Source organism: Nuphar pumila, chromosome 5 (assembly GCF_984573655.1).
Source record: "Nuphar pumila chromosome 5, dmNupPumi1.hap1.1, whole genome shotgun sequence".
Lineage (NCBI taxonomy): Eukaryota > Viridiplantae > Streptophyta > Magnoliopsida > Nymphaeales > Nymphaeaceae > Nuphar > Nuphar pumila.
Window position 1 is genome coordinate 6,409,864 of NC_143253.1, and position 20,135 is coordinate 6,429,998.

The 20,135-nt window shown below is 39.4% G+C and overlaps 1 protein-coding gene across 1 annotated transcript; it reads left to right on the forward strand.

The window, feature by feature from the left end:
- The first annotated feature begins 2,120 nt into the window (after nt 1–2,120).
- Nucleotides 2,121–14,166, forward strand: LOC149836601 (14-3-3-like protein B). The gene is made up of 7 exons (XM_090005471.1): nt 2,121–2,273; nt 3,364–3,670; nt 3,777–3,864; nt 5,756–5,865; nt 5,964–6,112; nt 13,655–13,710; nt 13,801–14,166. Exons 1-7 carry the CDS (start codon nt 2,201–2,203, stop codon nt 13,801–13,803), a joined length of 786 nt encoding a protein of 261 aa, XP_089861597.1. The 5' UTR covers nt 2,121–2,200; the 3' UTR covers nt 13,804–14,166.
- The last annotated feature ends 5,969 nt before the right edge of the window (nt 14,167–20,135 follow it).

The window sequence follows — 20,135 nt, forward strand, 5'->3', positions numbered from 1 at the left end:
GCTCAGGGTGCTGAACTTGTTTCAGTAAATGAGCTGAGCACAAACATAACAAGCTTGGCTCGTATAGACTTTTTTAAATATTACATGTTTATATATTATATATTCAATACTTATATTATATATAATGTACATATTGTATATGTTTTATACATGTATTACTTATATATAATATATATGTATTTTGCATATATTATATATTCTATATATTATCAAGCTTAAAAAACATTTATTTTTTTAAACAAGTCAGCTCGTGGTAGGCTCGCAAAGCTTAGCTCAGCTCGTGATGAGTATACCCTTAATGAGCTGGATCCCGAACAGCCCAAGCTCAGCTTGTTTACCAGCCTAAACTTGAACTAAACAATTTTAACATTATTTATATTGATAGAATTTGATGCTTAGCTGGAACCCTATAAAACATCACATGCAAGCTTTATAGAGTTTAGTGCTCAAGATGACTCCACTCATTTGTGAATGTCACCAAATTTTACACAACAATACTAGTTCTAAACCCATAGGCACATGTCATGGGCATGGGTAGTGGGTGTCAACGGGTCGGGTTTGGTTGTGAAAATGACCTTAATTTTTGGATATGGTATTGGGTTCGGATCCGAGTTTAATTAAACTCATCATAAGAAAAACCATACCCAGATCCGATAAGAACTACGTGAATCAACTCGGTAAAACAATATATTTTATTATTTTTACATTGAAAAATTATGGGTCTTAATCAGAACTTCGATCGGGCTTGGGTATGGTATAAAATTTTACAAACTCGTACCTGGCTCTTAAACTGTTTTTCTTATTTATCACCATACCCGGACCCTATAGGTTTTTGTTCAAGTCGAATCTGGGTAAACCTGACCTATTGACACCCCTAGTGTGGCAAACCAAATTACCCCAATGATCTCGTTAAAAAAAATGGTCTTTAATATTATTAAAAAAAAGGTTTTTGTTGATATTTACGTGGAGAAACCGCCCTTGTTCTGGCAGCGAAAAATTGGGAGGGCTTTGATATACTTCACATCCTCTCCTTGGGACTGGGATCAAATTTGACCTGTAAATGGTCCACATCCTCAAATGAATGGATCATTTGCAAAATATAATTTTGATTAAGGATAAAGGTGTCAATGGGTAAGGTTTAGCTGGACCCTATAGTATCTGAGCATAGTGATAAATAAGAATACCCGATTAAGACATGGGTTCAGACCTGAAAGTCCAAACATTTATGAATCCAGGTATAGTTTGTAAAATTTTATACAAGACCATAAGCCAACCCAAGTTCTGATTAAGACCTGCAAAGTTTCAATGTAAACATGAATAAAAAATTAGTATTTTAATGGGTATTGCTCGGGTCTGGTCCATATAGTTTTTATCTGGGTATGGTTTATCTTATGGTGAGTCTGATTAGACTTGAATCCGGATCAAATACCCTACCCAAAAATTGGGGCCACGTCTGATTCCACATAGGTTCAAACCAAACCTGACCAATTGACACTCCCACGTACTGACCACTTCAAAATGGATATCTGGGGCTGAACCACAATGAAATGCAACATTCCACTATGGGATCCAAAGTTTGGTTATTATCGGTAATGGGACCCACCCTAGGGTTATACAGTTCAGATCTGACTCATATTAAGTCTGGGTCGGATCTGAAACAAAGATAGTCAGGTATACTCGGATCTGGGTCGAAATTGGAAAAACAAATACAAATCAAGTCCAGGTCAAAATCGGGCCTAACGAAACCACCTTCCCCACATAAAATTCAGTAACTTTTACTCATTTCTAGCAGATCCAGTGCCATATAAGTGCTCAAATGCAGATCAGAATCTTGATCCATATTTGAAAAAGTACACGTTGTCGGATAAATCCTGACCCGACCCATAACCGGCAAGCTCTCGTTCCGAATCCTTTCAGCCATTTAAAGATCGGATCCATATGACCCATATCCAACTGGCTTGATTTGATGATTCCCTCATCAATAAATTTTCTAAGGGCAAATTAGTTATTTTCTAAAATGGCTGCCCCAAGCACGCATGGACGTGTCTCAATCATGAGGGTATAAAAGTCATTTCATTCCAAAGTCCGCTATAAATATCTCCTTTGGACTTCAAACAACTTAAGGTGAAAGCTTTCTCTCTTTCTGTATACATTCGTTTTTCAGATCGACGAGAAAGGAGAAGGGGAAGAAGAAGAAGAAATGGCGCCGTCGAAGGAACGCGAGAGCTACGTTTACGTCGCTAAACTCGCCGAGCTGGCGGAGCGTTACGACGGTATCCTTCGATTTTCTCCCTTTGTTTCTCTTCCTTCCTTTTTGGTTTTTCCACTCTCCATTCCGTCGGCAGATGGTGTCTAAGGTTTCTGGTTCTTGTTTTTGCCGTGATTGTGTCTTGTGGTTCGTGTTTTTTGATGGATTCCCTGAATGATCGGTACGGCGGCGTCCTGCTCGCGGTTGGGTTTTTTAGGGTTTCTAGTGTCTTTGGGGGGAGTTGGGGGATTTAGGATTTGAATGCGACTTTTATTTTCCTGTTTTCTATTGAATTGGTTTGTATGACGCCGCATTTTCTACTAAAATGGTGTGTATAGCCCCGAAAATGGGGAGAATTAGAACAGAGGTCTCTCTCTCCTAGAGGCATTTTCTTAGGTTTTATTTCTTTCATTCCTGGGAGTTGGAAGTTAGTTGTTTTCTTCGTGATGCTGACAATGGTGGATTGAGTGAACAAAATGTAGCGCTTGAATGTATAATTGATCGGGTAAAGGGTGAAAAGGGTTTAAAGTTGCATGTTTTCTTTTCATTTCTTGAATTTTATAAGACTCAAAATGGTGGTTTTGATCATGAAATAGGAGATTTTTGCATGTCTAATAGACGCTGGCCAGGAGATTTCTTCGTGTCACTTGTTTTTGTTTTCTGGGTGATGAGATCGTTGGCCTAAAAGTGTCCCTTTTTATGCAAATTGATGGTAATAGAGTTCATCATTAGGCATATTCTCTTAGTTCTTTTGGGCTTCTGAGGAACGAGAAAATTTGTGTAATTCGTGCAATTAAGTAGAAATAGCGGGTTTAGTGAGAAAAGTAGAAAAATTAGGTAACAGAGGTGGTGGACAGTGGAGGGCGTAAGCACTCAAACATGCGTCATGAATCTATATATTTTAGATGTTCTTTCTCAAAAGATAATGAAAATATTGGTGTTTTTTTCTCCATTCTTTCTCGAAAGAGTTAATAGTTGCAAATTTGACAACTTTGGATGTGAAATACAACTATTTCTTTGTATAGAATCTATAGATTTCATTAGTTAGGATCTCTTTATTTTTTAGAATAATTAAAGAAAAGGAAATTATAATTCCGAGCCATTTCCATTCACAGAAATGGTTGAGTCAATGAAGAAAGTTGCGAAGTTAGATGTGGACTTGACATTGGAGGAGAGAAATTTACTCTCTGTGGGGTACAAGAATGTGATTGGAGCTCGCCGAGCCTCTTGGCGGATACTTTCATCAATCGAGCAGAAGGAAGAAGCAAAAGGGAATGAAGTGAATGCAAAACGAATTCGAGATTATCAGCAGAAAGTGGAATCCGAATTGTCAAGCATCTGTATTGATGTGATGACTGTTATTGATGAACATCTTATACCTTCATCACCTGCTGGTGAGGCTACTGTCTTTTACTACAAGATGTGAGTAATTTCTTCATTCTCATATCTGTTGTTTCCTTTCTATTGACATAGGATGTAATGTTTTCAGGCCTTTTAGGTGTGAATTATTGTATTTTCCTTTTGACAGGAAAGGTGACTACTATCGATACTTGGCTGAGTTCAAGACTGGGAGTGAGAGGAAGGAGGCTGCTGATCATTCATTGAAAGCTTATCAGGCAAGATATTGTGATGAGGAATAGAGTGAATTGCTGATTCTTGATTCTGTTCTTCAATTTGCAAATCAAGCATATGAGTTTGTAAGAAAAGGGGCATAAAGGAGTCCTGTATTGCTTTGATTTCAGTAGCTTGTTTGTTATCATTTATAGACTTGGATAACAAATGACTGACTTTGATGAGAGTTATCCATTTTCTCTTCTTTCCTATTCTATATGCCTTTTCTAATTCTCTGGTTCAAATCTTTCCACCCCTGAGGTGAATGCAGAGAGGAGGTTGGTCTCTAGGTAATTTAAGTAGTCATGATAATGAATTATGCTTAGTATATACTGGAATGTCTGAGGAGGTAGGTCCAAATATTTTAATAAGCCCAAGGAAAGGGAGTGAAGAATTACTAAGGCATTCACGCATGCATATGATTGTGAATTTTTTAGAGTAATTAGTCTCAGTGAGGCATTTCCTGCTGTGCATGTTATAAATAGCTGTTCGTGGAAGGAAATGTTTTGGACTCTTATGTGAAATAAAGTAACCACTGATGGTGTTTTCCTGGGATGATTTAGGAAAAAATCTACACTGAAGTTCTATTTTTAAGAGCAGAGAATGAGAGCAAAGAAACATGGTAATGGTATGATCAGGGGCTTGGGCAACATGGCATGGCTGAACCTGGGAGCAGGTTGAGGACTACACTCTGAGACTATTCCTAGTCATTAATGATCTCATGGCAGTAGAGTCATGCTTGATCCCTTGGAATGGGACTAGGGAACTTGGCATCAGCTAAGTGATAGGGTAGATGCTTTTTTATTGTCTAGTATCATCAACTCTATCTAATGACTAAAGTCTCAATGGATTTCTCTTTATCCCATGTGCTAACTGCTGAGTTCATTGTTTGTATTACCATGCATGTTTTCCTATTTCTTATCCTTTCATTTGGTAGAGCCAAAAGGAGGCAGCTTTGCCATTTACTTCTGTTTATTAATGATATGCTTTATGGTCTATACAATATTGTTGCTAATAGCGTTATTTGGTGCTAATTTTCGTTCTTATTCTTATATTTACCAAGAAAATGCAACTCCTTATTTTGGAAAAAATGCTTTTTTGTTTCTCTTGTACTGAGGCGAAAGGAATTCCCGTACACATGGGATGTTTCGGTGTGGAGTCTAAGTGGGTGTAATTTGGATACTAGTGAAGTCTGTGTGGTCTTGGTTGGAAAACATGAACCAAAGATAATGGTCTGTCCATCTTTTTCCATATATTTCCAGCTCACATCTAAGTGAGCTTGGGCCAAACCTTGTGATGGCTTAGGTTTGGACTAGCAGGAGGGCAGGCCTTAAATTGTTTGAGTCAAATGCTGGTGAGTTAGGCCTTCTTCCAATTAGATCTGGTCTGGATCACTATGGGTTTTAATAGTGTTTTGCTACTCTGGGTTTAAGATCTTGTTCGCATTGATGTTTCTCTATGTTGGCCAGCTTTATTTGATGGATTTGGGTCATTGCTGGTGCAGTGGAACTAGGAGACTCTGACCCCTATGCATCTTATCCAAGTGGGTTAGGGTTAGACTCTGTGAGACTGTCTGTCAGATCTAAAACAGGTTTGCTTGTTCACTTTTAATGGATCATGCCGAGGTGGTGGAAACCGTTTCAACCATCAGGCTGAGGTGTTCATTGTTTTTATTAAATGTAAATATGTTGATCAACTGCTAGTTTCCTATCAAATTTCTGGCTTTGCTACTGATCTGAAGATTTTTCATGTTAACAAATATAACAGAAAAATATTTTCTTCAAAAAAAAAAAGAGAAAACCAGAAAAGGTTTTGCCTTCTGAAACAAACATGAACTTGTATAACGAAAAATGGATCTGATTAGTGGTTTTCTTTTTTGCTAATTTTATGTTGCAGTCAGCTTCCACTGCAGCAGAGACAGATTTACCACCCACTCATCCTATTAGATTGGGATTAGCATTAAATTTTTCAGTATTTTATTATGAGATTATGAATTCGGCTGAAAGGTATGTACTGTGCACATCATTGACTATATCGTTTCTTGTTGGTGTCGAAGAAAGTTTTGTGGTGTCTGATATGCCTTTATGGCATCTTTCTAATGCAGAGCTTGCCACCTTGCAAAACAAGCTTTCGATGAGGCTATTTCTGAACTTGACACTTTGAATGAAGAATCTTACAAAGATAGCACTTTGATTATGCAACTGCTGAGGGACAATCTAACGTTATGGACATCTGACATTCCAGAGGATGGAGGTATCACTCAAAGCTTTTAACTGGTGGCTTCTTTTACCTTTCTTTCTGCGATGTATGGTATTTCTGGCACTTTTTTGTGTATCACTGTCTTATTATGACAGTACTTGGTTCAAGAAATGCTGAAATATGTCTTTTGTGCTAAAATTAGTGTTGTTGCTTTTTACCATACACAAATTCTTTCTTGCGTATATACTTTGCTTCAGGTGTCAGTTATGTAAATGATCCAGTCAAATTTAATTATGTTGCTGTTGGAATCTGACCTTTCAATTTTGGCAGCTGTCATATTCGTTTTAGTCTGTCATAGATGGTTACATGTCATGCAATAGATTAGCATTCCTGATCTGCTTTTACTTGTAGCCAGTTTCCAGTTTCGCATTGAAACTAATTTTGCTGTTTTGGCAAGCCTATACCTTGTTGCTTACAAAAGAAACAATAGCATTTTTTTTCGATAGGTGAAACATTAGCATTTTTGGAAGAACTTAGGTGTGAAGGTTTTTCTGTCATTTTTGCATTTACTTCTAATACTGCATGTTTATCGAGCTACTTCAGATGTATGCTGGTTTTGTACGTACTTTCTAACCATAGTCATCTGTATCGGTCTCTGCAATTTCTTGCCGAGGGTTTGTCAGGGGAAAATCTTGGGAGTTTGAAATTTTTAAAAATATAACAACAACAACAACAACTACGCCTTCATCCCAAAACAATTGGGTCGGCGATATGAACCAACAAAGAAAATCATTCTGGGTCTTCCACATGAATCCTTCTGCTCCATTCATTTCTATCCAATGCCATGTCCTCGGTGAGGTTCAAAGCATTCATATCCTTTCCTATCACCTCCATCCATGTCTTCCTAGGCCTACCTCGACCTCTTTTAACTAATATATTTTCCCATTTCTCCATCCTTCTAACTGGAGCATCATTAGGCCTTCGTCGAATATGTCCAAACCACCGTAAACGATTCTCTCTCATCTTATTTTCAATGGGTGAAATTTTTAAAAATATAAATAATAATAATAAAGAAAATAATTAGTTTTGCATTATTTTTCTTGCAAAAAATAAAGAAACAAGTTTTAAAATATAAAATAAACAAAAAATAGAAAATGTAGGCTTAAAATATAACAAAATAAGATTTCCCAAAGATAGCATGATATTATCGTGATATTTTGACAATATCGCAATATATTGCCAATAATATCAGCTGACCTTGAATCACTAATATTATCGCGATATTCTCAAAATATCAACAATATCAGTGACTATGCTTCTAACTTATAGATATGGTTCTGGACCTCTAGGTATTCATAGTTATCTCTTTATGGAGTTTTTTTTAAGGTGTATGTTGTTTCAGAGTTAAAGAGTTATCATGGAATTGTTTCTTGTTAGAGTTGTCTTCAGTCAGATCAATGTTGAACCCAACTGTCACCTTGCACCCAATGTGCCCTTGCTTCGTGTTGGGACTGGTCCAGCCCTCCAACCCAACCCTTGCTTCTTGTCGTCCCCTTTTCACCAAGGACCCAGCAAATCCAGAACTCATAAAAAAAGGAAAAAAAGGTCGAGATAGAGAGAGTGAGAGAGTAGGGTGAGAGAAGAGATAGTGTACCTGAAGGTCCTGAACATCTTCATCGCCGGAAGTCGGTGGAGGCCACTGGAATTTTTTGAGGTCGCCGGAACTCGGAGGTCGCCAAAAACTCGATATATATATATAGAGAGAGAGAGTTGGATGATACATGAAAAAGCAAAACCCTAAGCCCCTTTCGATTTTATTTTTTCATGGGGTTTGTAAAATACCCATTTTATCCTTAGTAAAAAACATATTCATGTGTAAAAAAAATTTAAGGGCAAATTTGTTCTTTCCACAATAGTGTACCCCTTTAAAGGGAACCACATTCCCATTTAAAGGGGTACACGCTTCCTCAATTGAACCTGCGCTTCCCCTCGCGTTTCGAAAGCGTCGCGTTTCGCGCTTCCGAAGCGCGCTTCCCCTATTCCATAGGCGTTTCCGGTAACTCTGGTTGGACCAGATTTATTGATATTTAGATTGCACTTTGATTATCACAAAACAAAACAAACTAAGACTTTTTCTTCCAATTCTATCAGGAAAAACTTGATGCATGTCAGTTCAGAAGTGATCGCTGTTAAGATGAATGTATTATTTTTGTGAGTATTATTTTATATATATTATATATTATATATGTATATCCGTATATATATTTAAATATATAATATATTTATATATTATATTATAATATCTAAGTCAATCTAAGTTTACTTACACTAGCTGTTGAACCCTCTCCAACAGCTAGTAAAGCTCTCCTTTACTCTATTTCCGCTCTCCCTTTTTCTATATATTGTGGATGTGTGCATCTGTGAAGGTTGAGAGAGTGATGGGTAGTTTTAGGTTTACGAGTGTGATTATATTTTTGTACTGAGGATATTATGTAATTTTAAATTTCTTATGCTTCATTTTATTTCTTATTTTTTTGTCCAAATACATTATGTTTCGATTCTTGGAGTGTATTGGGATCCATGCCATTTCGTTTCAATTGCAACCATAGCTCTGGATTAAGTTTCTGTGCTCGACCTGATAATTGCTCTATGTTTTCGACTACGTGATATCACATTGCTACCAATAGATGTAGAATAACCAGAAATGGATCTTCTTTCATCTGGATCTTTATCCCAGTCAGCATTAGAGAATGCTAATAACGACTCTAATAAAATAAGAACAAGAACAATGGAGTGCCTCTTATGGGCTTACAAGAACACAGTCAAATAAAAAAGGACCACTTATGGGTCAATCATATAAGCACATGCATCACCCATACAAGGGTCAAGAGAGCACATAAAAATATAGGTAAATGTATTTCAATATGCTGGAGAAAGCATTGGTTTCGCAAGGGGGAGACTCCCCTATGTATACACTCATCAAGCCCCATAGGGCCATTGGGATACTCCCCAACAACTATAAATAGAGTTGTTGGGGAGGTCCCAACGACTCTAAAAGTACCTCTAATGGGTATTTGCCTATTACAATGTATATACAAATATTTATAATATATCTATATCATATATATGTACAAATATAGATATGCATATATGCATATTTTAACGCTCCCTCAAACTCACTTTGCCACAATCGAGAGTTTGCAAAGAAGGAAATGAAATCTGGGTGACAAGTGCTTTTGTGAAGAAGTCTGCCAATTGATATGCAGATGATACATATGGCAAAGTAATGTTCTTCAAAAATTCTTCTCTAACATAATGGCAATTCATTTCGATGTATTTGATTCTCTTATGAAAAATATGATTGTCAGCAAATTGGACTTTTGTTGTCCACAATCTTGAGGGTTCTGTTACATGAACACCCAAGTCTTCTATTAGCTGCTTCAGCCAAACCAACTCAAAGGTAGTGGTTGTCATAACTCGATATTCTGCTTCTATAGAGGACTAAGACACCTTTTGTTGCTTCTTGCATTTTCACAAAATCTACGAATCTCCTAAAAGACACAAAAAATTGTAGTTGAGCGATGATCATTCATATCTCCTCTCCAATCAGAGCCAGAATATGCAATAACTTCTAACAGGGAAGATGATAACAAAAATAAACCATAATTAACAATATTTTTGATACATCTAATAATCCTCATTACAACACTCATATATATTCTAGTGGGATCGTGTTGAAATTGACTAGCAGAGTGAATATCACGTGCAATATAAGGATGAATAATAGAAAGGTAAGACATTGTTCTAATCATCTGCCTGTAAGGAGTTGGATCCTTCAGAGGTTCTCCATCATCCTTCTTCGTCTTTGTATTGATGACTTTTGAAGTATTAACCCGATCCAAACTCAGTTTAAGACTCCACTCGATCCTTCTTCATCTTTGCATTGATGACCTCTAGAGTATCTAACTCTGGGGAGGTCTCAACAACTCTATGCGCTGACTATCCTTTATGCCCTTAAACAAATTAATAAAATCCTATTCTAAAAAATAATAATAAAATGACTGTTGTGCCCCTAATGGCACAACCTATTACATGAATGTGTAAAAACAAAAATACCCCTAATGGGTGTTTCCTATTACAATGTGTGTGTGTGTGTGTGTGTGTGTGTGTGTGTGTATATATATATATATATATATATATATATATATATATATATATATATTAACAACGACAACATATTTTCTCCATGTAACCTTCTTTTATACACCAGGTCATCTCCCATTGTACCTTTTAAATACCTCAATATGTGTTTCACTACATCCATATGAGCTATGTAACAAAGACTCTTCTAACAGGGCACCGCGCCCGCATCTCACCTGCACCCAGGCGGGTGCACACAACTTCCTTTGTGTTAGGTGAAATCAACAGGTCCATTTCTATCCAAAAGTAAATTCAGTTAACCCTAATGAAGTCCATATATATATATATATATATATACCCTCCCCCCATACCCGCACCCGCACTTGTGACATAGCATATGAGTGACCTTTGGCTCATGTATGAACTGAGACACTTGATTAACTACATATGTAATATCCGAGCATACCTACTATACTTCTATATTTAGTGGGGTCTCCATACAACTCATTTGCACTACTCAATCTTTGATGTACGGGACTTGGGGGGTGATATTGGCTTGCAGTCTTTCATACCTGTCTTGCCAAGAAGGTCTATGATGTACTTATGCTGAGTTAGAGTGAGACCACCGTCACCTCTTCTGTCTACCTCAACACCTAGGAAATATTTCAATTTCCAAAATCTTTTATATGAAACCTCACGCTCAAAAGAAGTTTGATGTTTTTGACATGATTTTTTGATCCTATAACTATAATGTCATCAACATAAATAAGAGTATTTATCCCATCTTTCTTGAAAATAAACAATGAATGATCCAATGAAGATTTCTGAAAACCATGTTTTTAGATTTCTAAAGAAAAACTTTCAAACCACTTGCTTCAATCCATATATAGCTCTTTTTAATCTGTAGATCCAGATCTGAATCTGGTTGAGAGTCTAGATCCATTTCACGTCAGAGTCGTTTATGTTGTAAACTTTCTGTGTTACTCTTTTGCCCTTGTATTTGTATTATATTAGAGATAAACATTGGGGCAATATTGTAAAGTGTAAGGCTGTTATTATTAAAGAATACCAGCCCACACGTCTCCCTCTCTTGCGGAGAACATTTTACATAAAAACAAACACATCCACTCCCTTCTTCTTTTCTTCTTTATTCTGCGGTAAATTTGGTTCAAAGATCGTGAGCCATATTTTATTAAGGTATCAGAGCATGACCGATTGATCAAATTTCTTTCAGCTGTTTTCTTATAGATCTTGATCTGCCTTTTGGGTGGCCTTTTCTAAATCTTTTCTCTCTTGTTTTTGTGTTCCTTCCCTCTTATTTTCTGCCTTTATATCAGATCTAACCAATCTGGTTTATATCTATCTTCTCTGTCGACCTTCTTGATTGAATCTTGTCAGGCTGCTGTGATAAATCATCCTTTCTTGGATCTTTTATATCTGATTATCAGATCTGACATTAAATTAGTTCCTGATATTTTTTCTTATCTAGTTTGTCAGCAAAACTGCTATTCTGTTCTTGATGTCAGATCTGAATATCGTGAGTTTCGGTGGGCTCGATCTGATTTTCTCAATATTCTAAAACCTGTTCTTGATTAATCTTGATATCAGGTCTCATTAGATCTGGATATAGTCAGCTTTTGTCTATTTCTGGATTGGGTATTTCTTTCTCCTTATATATATATATATATCACCTTCTTGTTTTTGTCCTACTTCTATATATACAAAGTACCATCGGTTCAAGGCTTCTTTTGAAAGAAAAGGAAATTCGTACTTACATATTTACATATTATGCTTTATCCTATCCTTAAAAAAAAGGATCTCGTTTACGCCTTGATACATGTTTGAAGTAGGTCATTTGTCTGAAATTTTCAGCAGCATATATTTCTTATTATTGCTTCTGTCATCTCTTCTTTTTTAAAAGATCGTTTGATATGGATTTGGGTTCTCTCCAAATTTGTCTTCCAATTTTCTTCCACAACTTTTTTATGAAAAACTCAATAACTCTAATTTCCTGATTTGGAAAAGGCAAATTACTCCCTTTATAGCGTGTTAGGATCTATCGGGGCATCTGGGTGAGTCTGTCTCGGTTCCACTAGAGTTTATGAGGAATGACTGGCCATTTCTTCATCCCAGATCAGGAATCCAAAGTTCGTCCCTCTTAGATGAAAAGGGATCAGGCCCTAGTAGCGTATGTCACTTTGACCCTTTCACGAGATGTTTTGATTGGTGTCCTTGATGATTGCATGACTATGCAGTTATGGATGTATTTTAACCAGGACTTATTATCAGATATCATAGTCCAAGGTAATGTTTTTGAACCATGATTTTCAAAATTTGAAGAAAGATAACACCATCACTATCATGGACTACCTTAATAAGATTAAGAGCATAACCATTCAGTTAGCCCTAATTGAGTATGAGGTATCTGATAATGACAAAGTACAACAGACCCTAAATGGTTTAGGATCAGACTATCGTGTATTTTCTATTACTTTGGAGTGTCTTGAAGCTCTTCTTAATTTTGAACATCTGAGTCCTAAGTTACTTATGAGATGTCCCTTAAAGGCCTATCGGACAGTGTAAACAAAGGACAAAGTGATTCTCAAGTTGTCCTTTATACTGGATTCTTCCATGGGAGAGGCCACGGATTCTGTTGAGGTAGAGGACATGGAAGAAGTAATGCTGTAGGGCGAGGTTTGTTGCCTATTCTGAATATGCCTCTTTTAAACAATCGAGGAGGAAGTGGTTTCCCTACCTACTAGTGTAAGGAACCTAGGCACATAAAGGACTCTCTATGACGTGAAATGGATCTGGACTCTCAACCAGATTCAGATCTGGATCTTCAGGTTCACATCTCAATAAGTGGTAAGCATATAACTTTGCCATGTTGGAATTTTTTTTCTAGTGAGATAAGATGGAATTAGCAAAGGCTGCCATGCCAGGTGCATGTGGATATGTGTATGGTTGCTTTCATTGGAATATGAAAAGCTACAGTGAACAAGAATCTGTTGAATGCATTGTTAAGATTGTGAACAATAATGCCCAGTAGTAGTGCTACACCAAGTATGTGTGAAAACCTTACATGACTGTTTCTTTGCACATTATTTTGTTACTGACTGCTTATGCCCTCATCCTGGGCAAGCTTGAGGGAATGGAATTACCAAACAAATTTGGATCACTGGTCTCATTCATCTAGACTCCAATTATGAGATGCTGGAATAGTTGTTAACATGAAAGCATTTTTGCTTTTGCAATGGACTTCATGTTGGGAGAAAAAAAGGATTTTATGTTATTAAGATCAAATGTTCTTTTCATGGTGATGATCTGTGTAGAAAATTTCCCTTGTTGGACTTGCTTTTAAAACATGTATTACAATCTATTCTATTTCTTGGCTATTTTTATATCCTTTGTCATCTGTACCTTTATACTGATTTCATCCTGATGAATGAATGGCAGCTGATGACCAGCAAAAGATGGGGACCTCTGCCAGTGCTATGGTGGAAGATGCAGAGGTGGTAGTTATTATTTGATAATTCAACCTTTATACTGATTTCTTGTACCAATTTTCTGAAAGATGTAACTGACTATTCCTCACACTGCAGTGATCCTCCTCAGTTGGAGGCTTGAATGATAGGCGGTTGCTGGATGTGTTGGTCTATTCTAGATTTGGATCTGGTGTCTACTATTTTTGCGTGAGGTATTTATGAGTGTAGTTGATAGGTCATTTTTAGCTCCTCCCTGGACAATAAAAATATCTGCATATCTGTTTGCTGTGTGGAGTGTTGTACAACAAGGCTGTATTTTTCTTGCTGTTGTACTCTGTGTGACCACTTTTAGTTGTCGATGGGGACCTAGTCCTGTAGGGCACATGTGAGCATATGTTTCCTCTTTTCATTGCCCCTCTTGTTGGGTGACACTTGTGTAATAGCTTGTTAATTGCTTTTCTGAACCTGCATGGTTAATGGCAATGGCTGTATAGTTGAGGCAGTGTTTCTCGTTCATCTCAATTTGGCGCATGTTATAGGAAGCTTTCTGTGATCCTTCAGCAGTTATCTAGTTTTCTCAGGTAAGTGTTTTTTTTTTCTTTTTAACCTCAATATACCTTTTCAAGGTAGCATCTTCGGGCTGCTTTATTGAAATAGTAGCTTTATTAAATTAGAAGTTTCATTTGATTTTGATTTCTATCCTGCAAGGAATAAGATGAGCTCAGAAGAAAAGGATGTTTATTGACATCCTATGTCGAGTTTTGACAAGTTCATCCTTCCAAGCTGTACCATCATTTCCTTCATTTTTTTCTACCTCTTTATCTACCAAAGTGTTTGCAATAGATTAGCTTCCGATTTCTATATATGACATGAGAGCCGGTTCTTATCTTAGGTTATTTGATTTGACAACTAAAAGAAAAAAGATCAAATTCTTATTCGAGGTGATGGTTTTGTTAGATGGAACAGAGTTGCTTCATTTGCATTCTATTAGGGATGTAAACTGGTAGGATTTAGCCATTACCAAGTCCGAACTAAAATTCTATTTGTCATCCTTTAGCCGGTGAAATGGTAGTGGAGGTGATTAAGAGTATCATTTTCTTAAAAATGGACTGGAAGGGTCATGAATATTTTGCCATTTGCAAAATCAAGCTTTCTCATTTACTTTTTGCATGACGTATCTCTTGATGCAAAATGTACTGGATATACCACTAATATGATGTCACCTTGTCACCATGTACTATCAGCTTATATGCCACTATATACCGTTAATATCATCTTATATCACTAAGTCAATAAGGTTCATAGAAATAGTGGCTTTTGGTGGCCAAAATCAATTTTTACGACCATTATGACCGTTTTTTCTTACCAACCGGGGGCTCCGCGTGGTTGGTAGGAGCTGTCCGTGCATGTCTCTGTGGGACGTTGCAGGCTCAAAACCCAGTGGTACGTTGAATAATAACTGGTGAGGGTCTGCCTAACCCCCACCCCAGCTTGCCTTTCAAAAAAAAAAAATCGCTTTTTCTTGACCACAGAATTCATAGTTACAAATAGCAACAGTATTTGGAAAATAACATTTCAAAACCAATACTTGGCATTTTCAAAATGTTGTTATACTTAAATATTATTATTTCATCATGATGTCGACACTTTGTTTTTATTGTTATATTATAGTTTATACTTTATATTTTTACGTTATTCTTTTAATATTGTCTGAGTACTGATATCTTTTGAGATGGCAAATCTTGAATCAATCATAATAATTTTCCAAGTTTCGGAAAGAAAAAGAAATCCTTTCCTGTGAAAGTTGAAGACGAAGGAAAACCAAGTGTTTAGGGATGCACATTTTTTGGGTGAATGGACCAGATGGGATTTTTGTCATTGGTTGAAATATATATTTGAGACAATGTGCGAAAGTGTGAGAATATACGCTAGTGATTATGCTTGATGAGTAGCCATTGGTTGATGGTAGTAGTCCAAATTTGAGCCTACAAACTGATTTTTAGGGGCTGTCAATGATTCGGATCTTCAATGGACCTAGGTGGGTTCAGACCTGAATGTGATTGTGAGGTGTTGGTATCAGGCCTGGGTTTGAGTCTACCTGGACCTACTAAAGGCAATGCTTTTCTGTTTCTAAGGGGCTTAGTTGTCATGGGCGTCTAGGCGGAGCCTAGACGGCGAACCCCTAAAAAGCCTAGGCGATGCTTAGGAGGGGCCTAGGCGGTACCCCAAATAAAAAAAAGACATAAATATGTAAACAAAATACTAAAATTAATAACAAAAATAAGCAATAGACAAAATATGTTGTCAAACACTATAGGACAATTATATTAAATAACCTACTCAATACATTAGCCAATACAAAATATTTAACAACACAGTACATTTAACTAAATATAGAGTTCAGAAACATATGTATATATAAAAATTATCTTCATTCTTCATTATCAAACTTAGTTTCAATGATTTCCTTCGTTTATTTTGATGGCACAAATGCTGTCAACGCAAGCACATGTACGCACAGATAACAACCACAAATGAGAGTAAAATTAAAATACACTACACTCATTGTCATCTATGGGTTATAAATTAGCTGCAGTCAATATGTTATTTTGATGGCACAAATGCCGTCACCTTTTCTATCTCGCTGGTTGCCTCAAAGTTCAAGATTTTCTCGTAAATACTGTAAGCACTCTCTCCTTTGCCCTAACCTGCTAAGCAAAGGGCAAATAAATTAACTTTGCATAAGCATCAATTTCATAGCAAATATCAGAAGAAAAGGCAAAAGAAGTATGCAGTCATAATGATATAACAAGGACCATGTTTGTCACGGGCCTATTTCCTTCAATGGGCCAGCGCGGCGCGACGGTCCTTCCTTACCGCCGCAAGCCTACTCGTCAGCTCGCTTGCCGGTCGCGGAAGCTTGTAATCAGAGTGCAAGAGAGCAAGAGAGAATAGAGGGAGAGAAATTGAAATCACAAGAAGCAATCACAACGAGGGTGAACAAAAGAAAGCTCAACACATTTAATTCATTCACAATTTTGCCCGCAGGCGATTACAGTTCAAGTATACGGGCTGCCCCTTTGGGGTATTGATTCACCTGAACCGGGCAGCTTACATCAGACTCAACAAAATCAAAACAGACTCTAGCGCAACTGTACACTGTAAGTCACAAGGGAACATGCTCCCCCCTTTAAATCATGCGCCGTCCTCGGCGCCATCTGTTTCGTGGTAAGCCCTGACTTCAGCCGGGTAGCGGCTATTCATTCGAAATGCAGGCTCCCACGTTGGTTCTGCTGTTTCCTCCCACTGCACCAAGTATTTCTTCGCTTGCCCCAAGTAGTTGACCTTGTGGCGAAGGATCTGACTGAGGTGCTTCTCGGCCCGTTGTGCTGCCGGGGCCCTTTGCATGATGGGAGCGCGTTGTGGCACACAGCGTTTCGGGTCTCCATCATCTGGATGGAACTGCTTGAGGTTGCACACGTGGAACACCGGGTCCACCTTGAAGTCTGGAGGCAACTCCAACTTGTATGCCAGCTTGCCCACCTTCTTTGTGATGGTGAAGGGACCCTCATACTTTCTGAGTAGTCCGCGATGCCTCCCGCGGAAGATGCATGTGCGACCAGGATATAGCTTCACCAACACTTGGTCCTCAACTTGGAACCTTGCGGGCCGACGGTGTTTGTCCGCCCACTTCTTCATTCTCTTCGCCACTTTGTGTAAGAATGCCTTCGCCAACTCATTTTGCTCGTGCCAGTCGCGAACAAACTGATAGGCGAAGGATGGCCTTCCCTTTTCTTGTGCGGCAAGAGTGTGCGGGGTCAGTGGCTGCTGCCCCGTGGCTATCTCAAACGGGCTGTGGCCTAAAGATTCGCTCTTCTGCAGATTATAACAAAACTGTGCCACATCAAGGAGCTTCACCCAATTTTTCTGATTGGCACTAACAAAGTGCCTAAGGTACTGCTCTAGTATCCCGTTGATGCGTTCTGTCTGCCCATCTGTCTGCGGATGGAAGCTTGTTGAAAACAGCAAATCAGAGCCAAGTAGCCGAAATACTTTACGCCAAAACTTGCCCGTGAAGCGAGCATCGCGATCGCTCACAATGCTATTTGGTATGCCCCAGTGCTTCACCACATGCTTTACGAACAACTCTGCAGGGCACTCCTTGGAAGCTGAGATGAAGGTGACATACTTTGAGAAATGATCCACCACGACCAAAATAGAACTGAGGCCCTCTACCTTTGGCAGACTAACAATAAAGTCCATAGAGATGCTTTCCCAAGGACGTTCTGGAATTGGTAGAGGCTCAAGGAGACCGGCAGCCTTCTGGTTTGTCCCCTTATCTTGCTGGCAGATGAGGCATGTCCGCGCATACCCCTCAACGTCGTTTCTCATCTGCGGCCAATAGTAGCCGCGCTCAAGGAGTGCTAAGGTCCGCTCCTGGCCAGGATGGCCGGCCCATAGTGTATCATGGCACTCCTTGAGTAGCTCTCGGTGAAGGCTTCCTCACCGTGGTACAAAGATGCGTCCCCCTTTTGTTACGAGGAGGCCGTCCTGTAGCCAAAATCGTCGAGTCTTCCCTGCCTGCGCCAGAGAAACAAGGTGTTGTGCGGTCGGATCCTGCTGCGTACCCTCGCGGATGCGGCTCAGCAATGCACCCTCCAAATGCACTTCAGAAGGCTCTGCGCGCGCAACAGCTAATTCAACCCTACGGCTCAGGGCATCCGCCACAACATTGGTTTTTCCAACCTTGTACTCTAAGGCAAAGTCGAACTCAGCCAAAAACATCTGCCATCGAGCTTGCTTGGGTGTCAACTTCTTTTGCGTCTGAAAATAGCTTGTGGCCACATTGTCCGTCTTGACGACAAACTCGGCACCCAAAAGGTAGTGCCGCCAGGTCCTGAGGCAATACACAATGGCGGTCATCTCACGTTCGTGCACTGTGTAACGCCTTTCTGCATCCTTCAGCTTGCGACTCTCATATGCGATCGGATGACCATCTTGCATAATAACTCCACCAATGGCAAAGTCTGAGGCATCCGTGTGGACTTCGAAGGGTCTCGAATGATCAGGCAGTCGCAGCACTGGCTCTCTCACTAAGGATTTCTTCAAGGCATCGAAGGCATCTTGGCACGCTCCTGTCCAGAGCCATACCCGATTCTTCTTCAACAAATCTGTGAGGGGCGCAGCAATGAGGGAATAACCTTCGATGAAACGCCGATAATAGTTTGCCAAGCCGAGGAATGACCGCAATTCTGGCACTTTGTTTGGCGGAACACATTCCTGGATGGCTCTTATCTTCTGCCCATCCATACGCAGCACACCACGCCCCACAACGCGGCCAAGGAAGCTAATCTCCTCCTGCCCGAAGAGACACTTCTCTCGTTTAACACAGAGGTCATTCTCCTTCAGCACCTGAAACACTGTTCGCAAGTGCCCGACATATTCCTCCATGTTACTGTTGTAGATCACGATATCATCTAGATAGACTACCACAAACTTGTCTAAGTAAGGGTAGAAGATCTGGTTCATTAAAGTCGTGAACGTGGCTGGAGCATTTGTCAACCCGAATGGCATTACTAGAAATTCGTAAGCACCATAGCGGGTGACACAAGTTGTTTTCGGCTCATCACCTTCAGCAATCCTCACCTGCCAGTAACCCGATCGCAGATCTAACTTGGAAAAGATACGGGCACTGCCTAGCTGATCGAACAAGTCCGCTATCAATGGCAATGGGTACTTGTTCTTCACCGTGACCTTGTTCAAAGCACGGTAATCCACACATAACCATTTAGAGCCATCATGTTTCATCTGGAAAAGGACCGGGGCACCAAATGGGGCTTTTGATGGACGAACAATGCCTGCGTCCAACATCTCGTCTAGCTGCCTGCGCAGCTCCTTCAACTCTGCTGGCCCTATACGGTATGGAACCATTGCGGGAGGCTTTGCTCCCGGGGTCAACTCAATCTTATGGTCGACCTCGCGTCTTGGCGGAAGACGCTTTGGCAATTCTGGAGGCATCACCCCCCGAAACTCCTCCAATAGAGGGGCTAGGGTCGACGACACTGCTGCTTCTACCTTCCCTTCATCTGCACGCACTGCAACTAAGAATGTCTGCTCCCCATGCTTGACACCCTTCTTCAGTTGCATTGCTGATAACACTGAAGACTTGCCTTTCTGCGTAAGGCACTGCACTGTGTGGGACAGGTCTGATTCCATGATCGTCAACGTGTTAAACTTTGGCAGCATCATCACATTCTGGCTTCGTAGAAACTCCATACCCAGAATCACCTTGAAATCGTCCAGGGGCACCACAGAGAAGTTGGCTTTGCCGACCCAACTCCCCACTTGAGTAGCCACATCTCTTGCTTCACCAAGGATGGGCTTGGCCTCAGAGTTTACTGTTTTGATAGTCTTGTGCTTTGGCCCAGTTTTCAAGCCCAATCGCTCTGCCT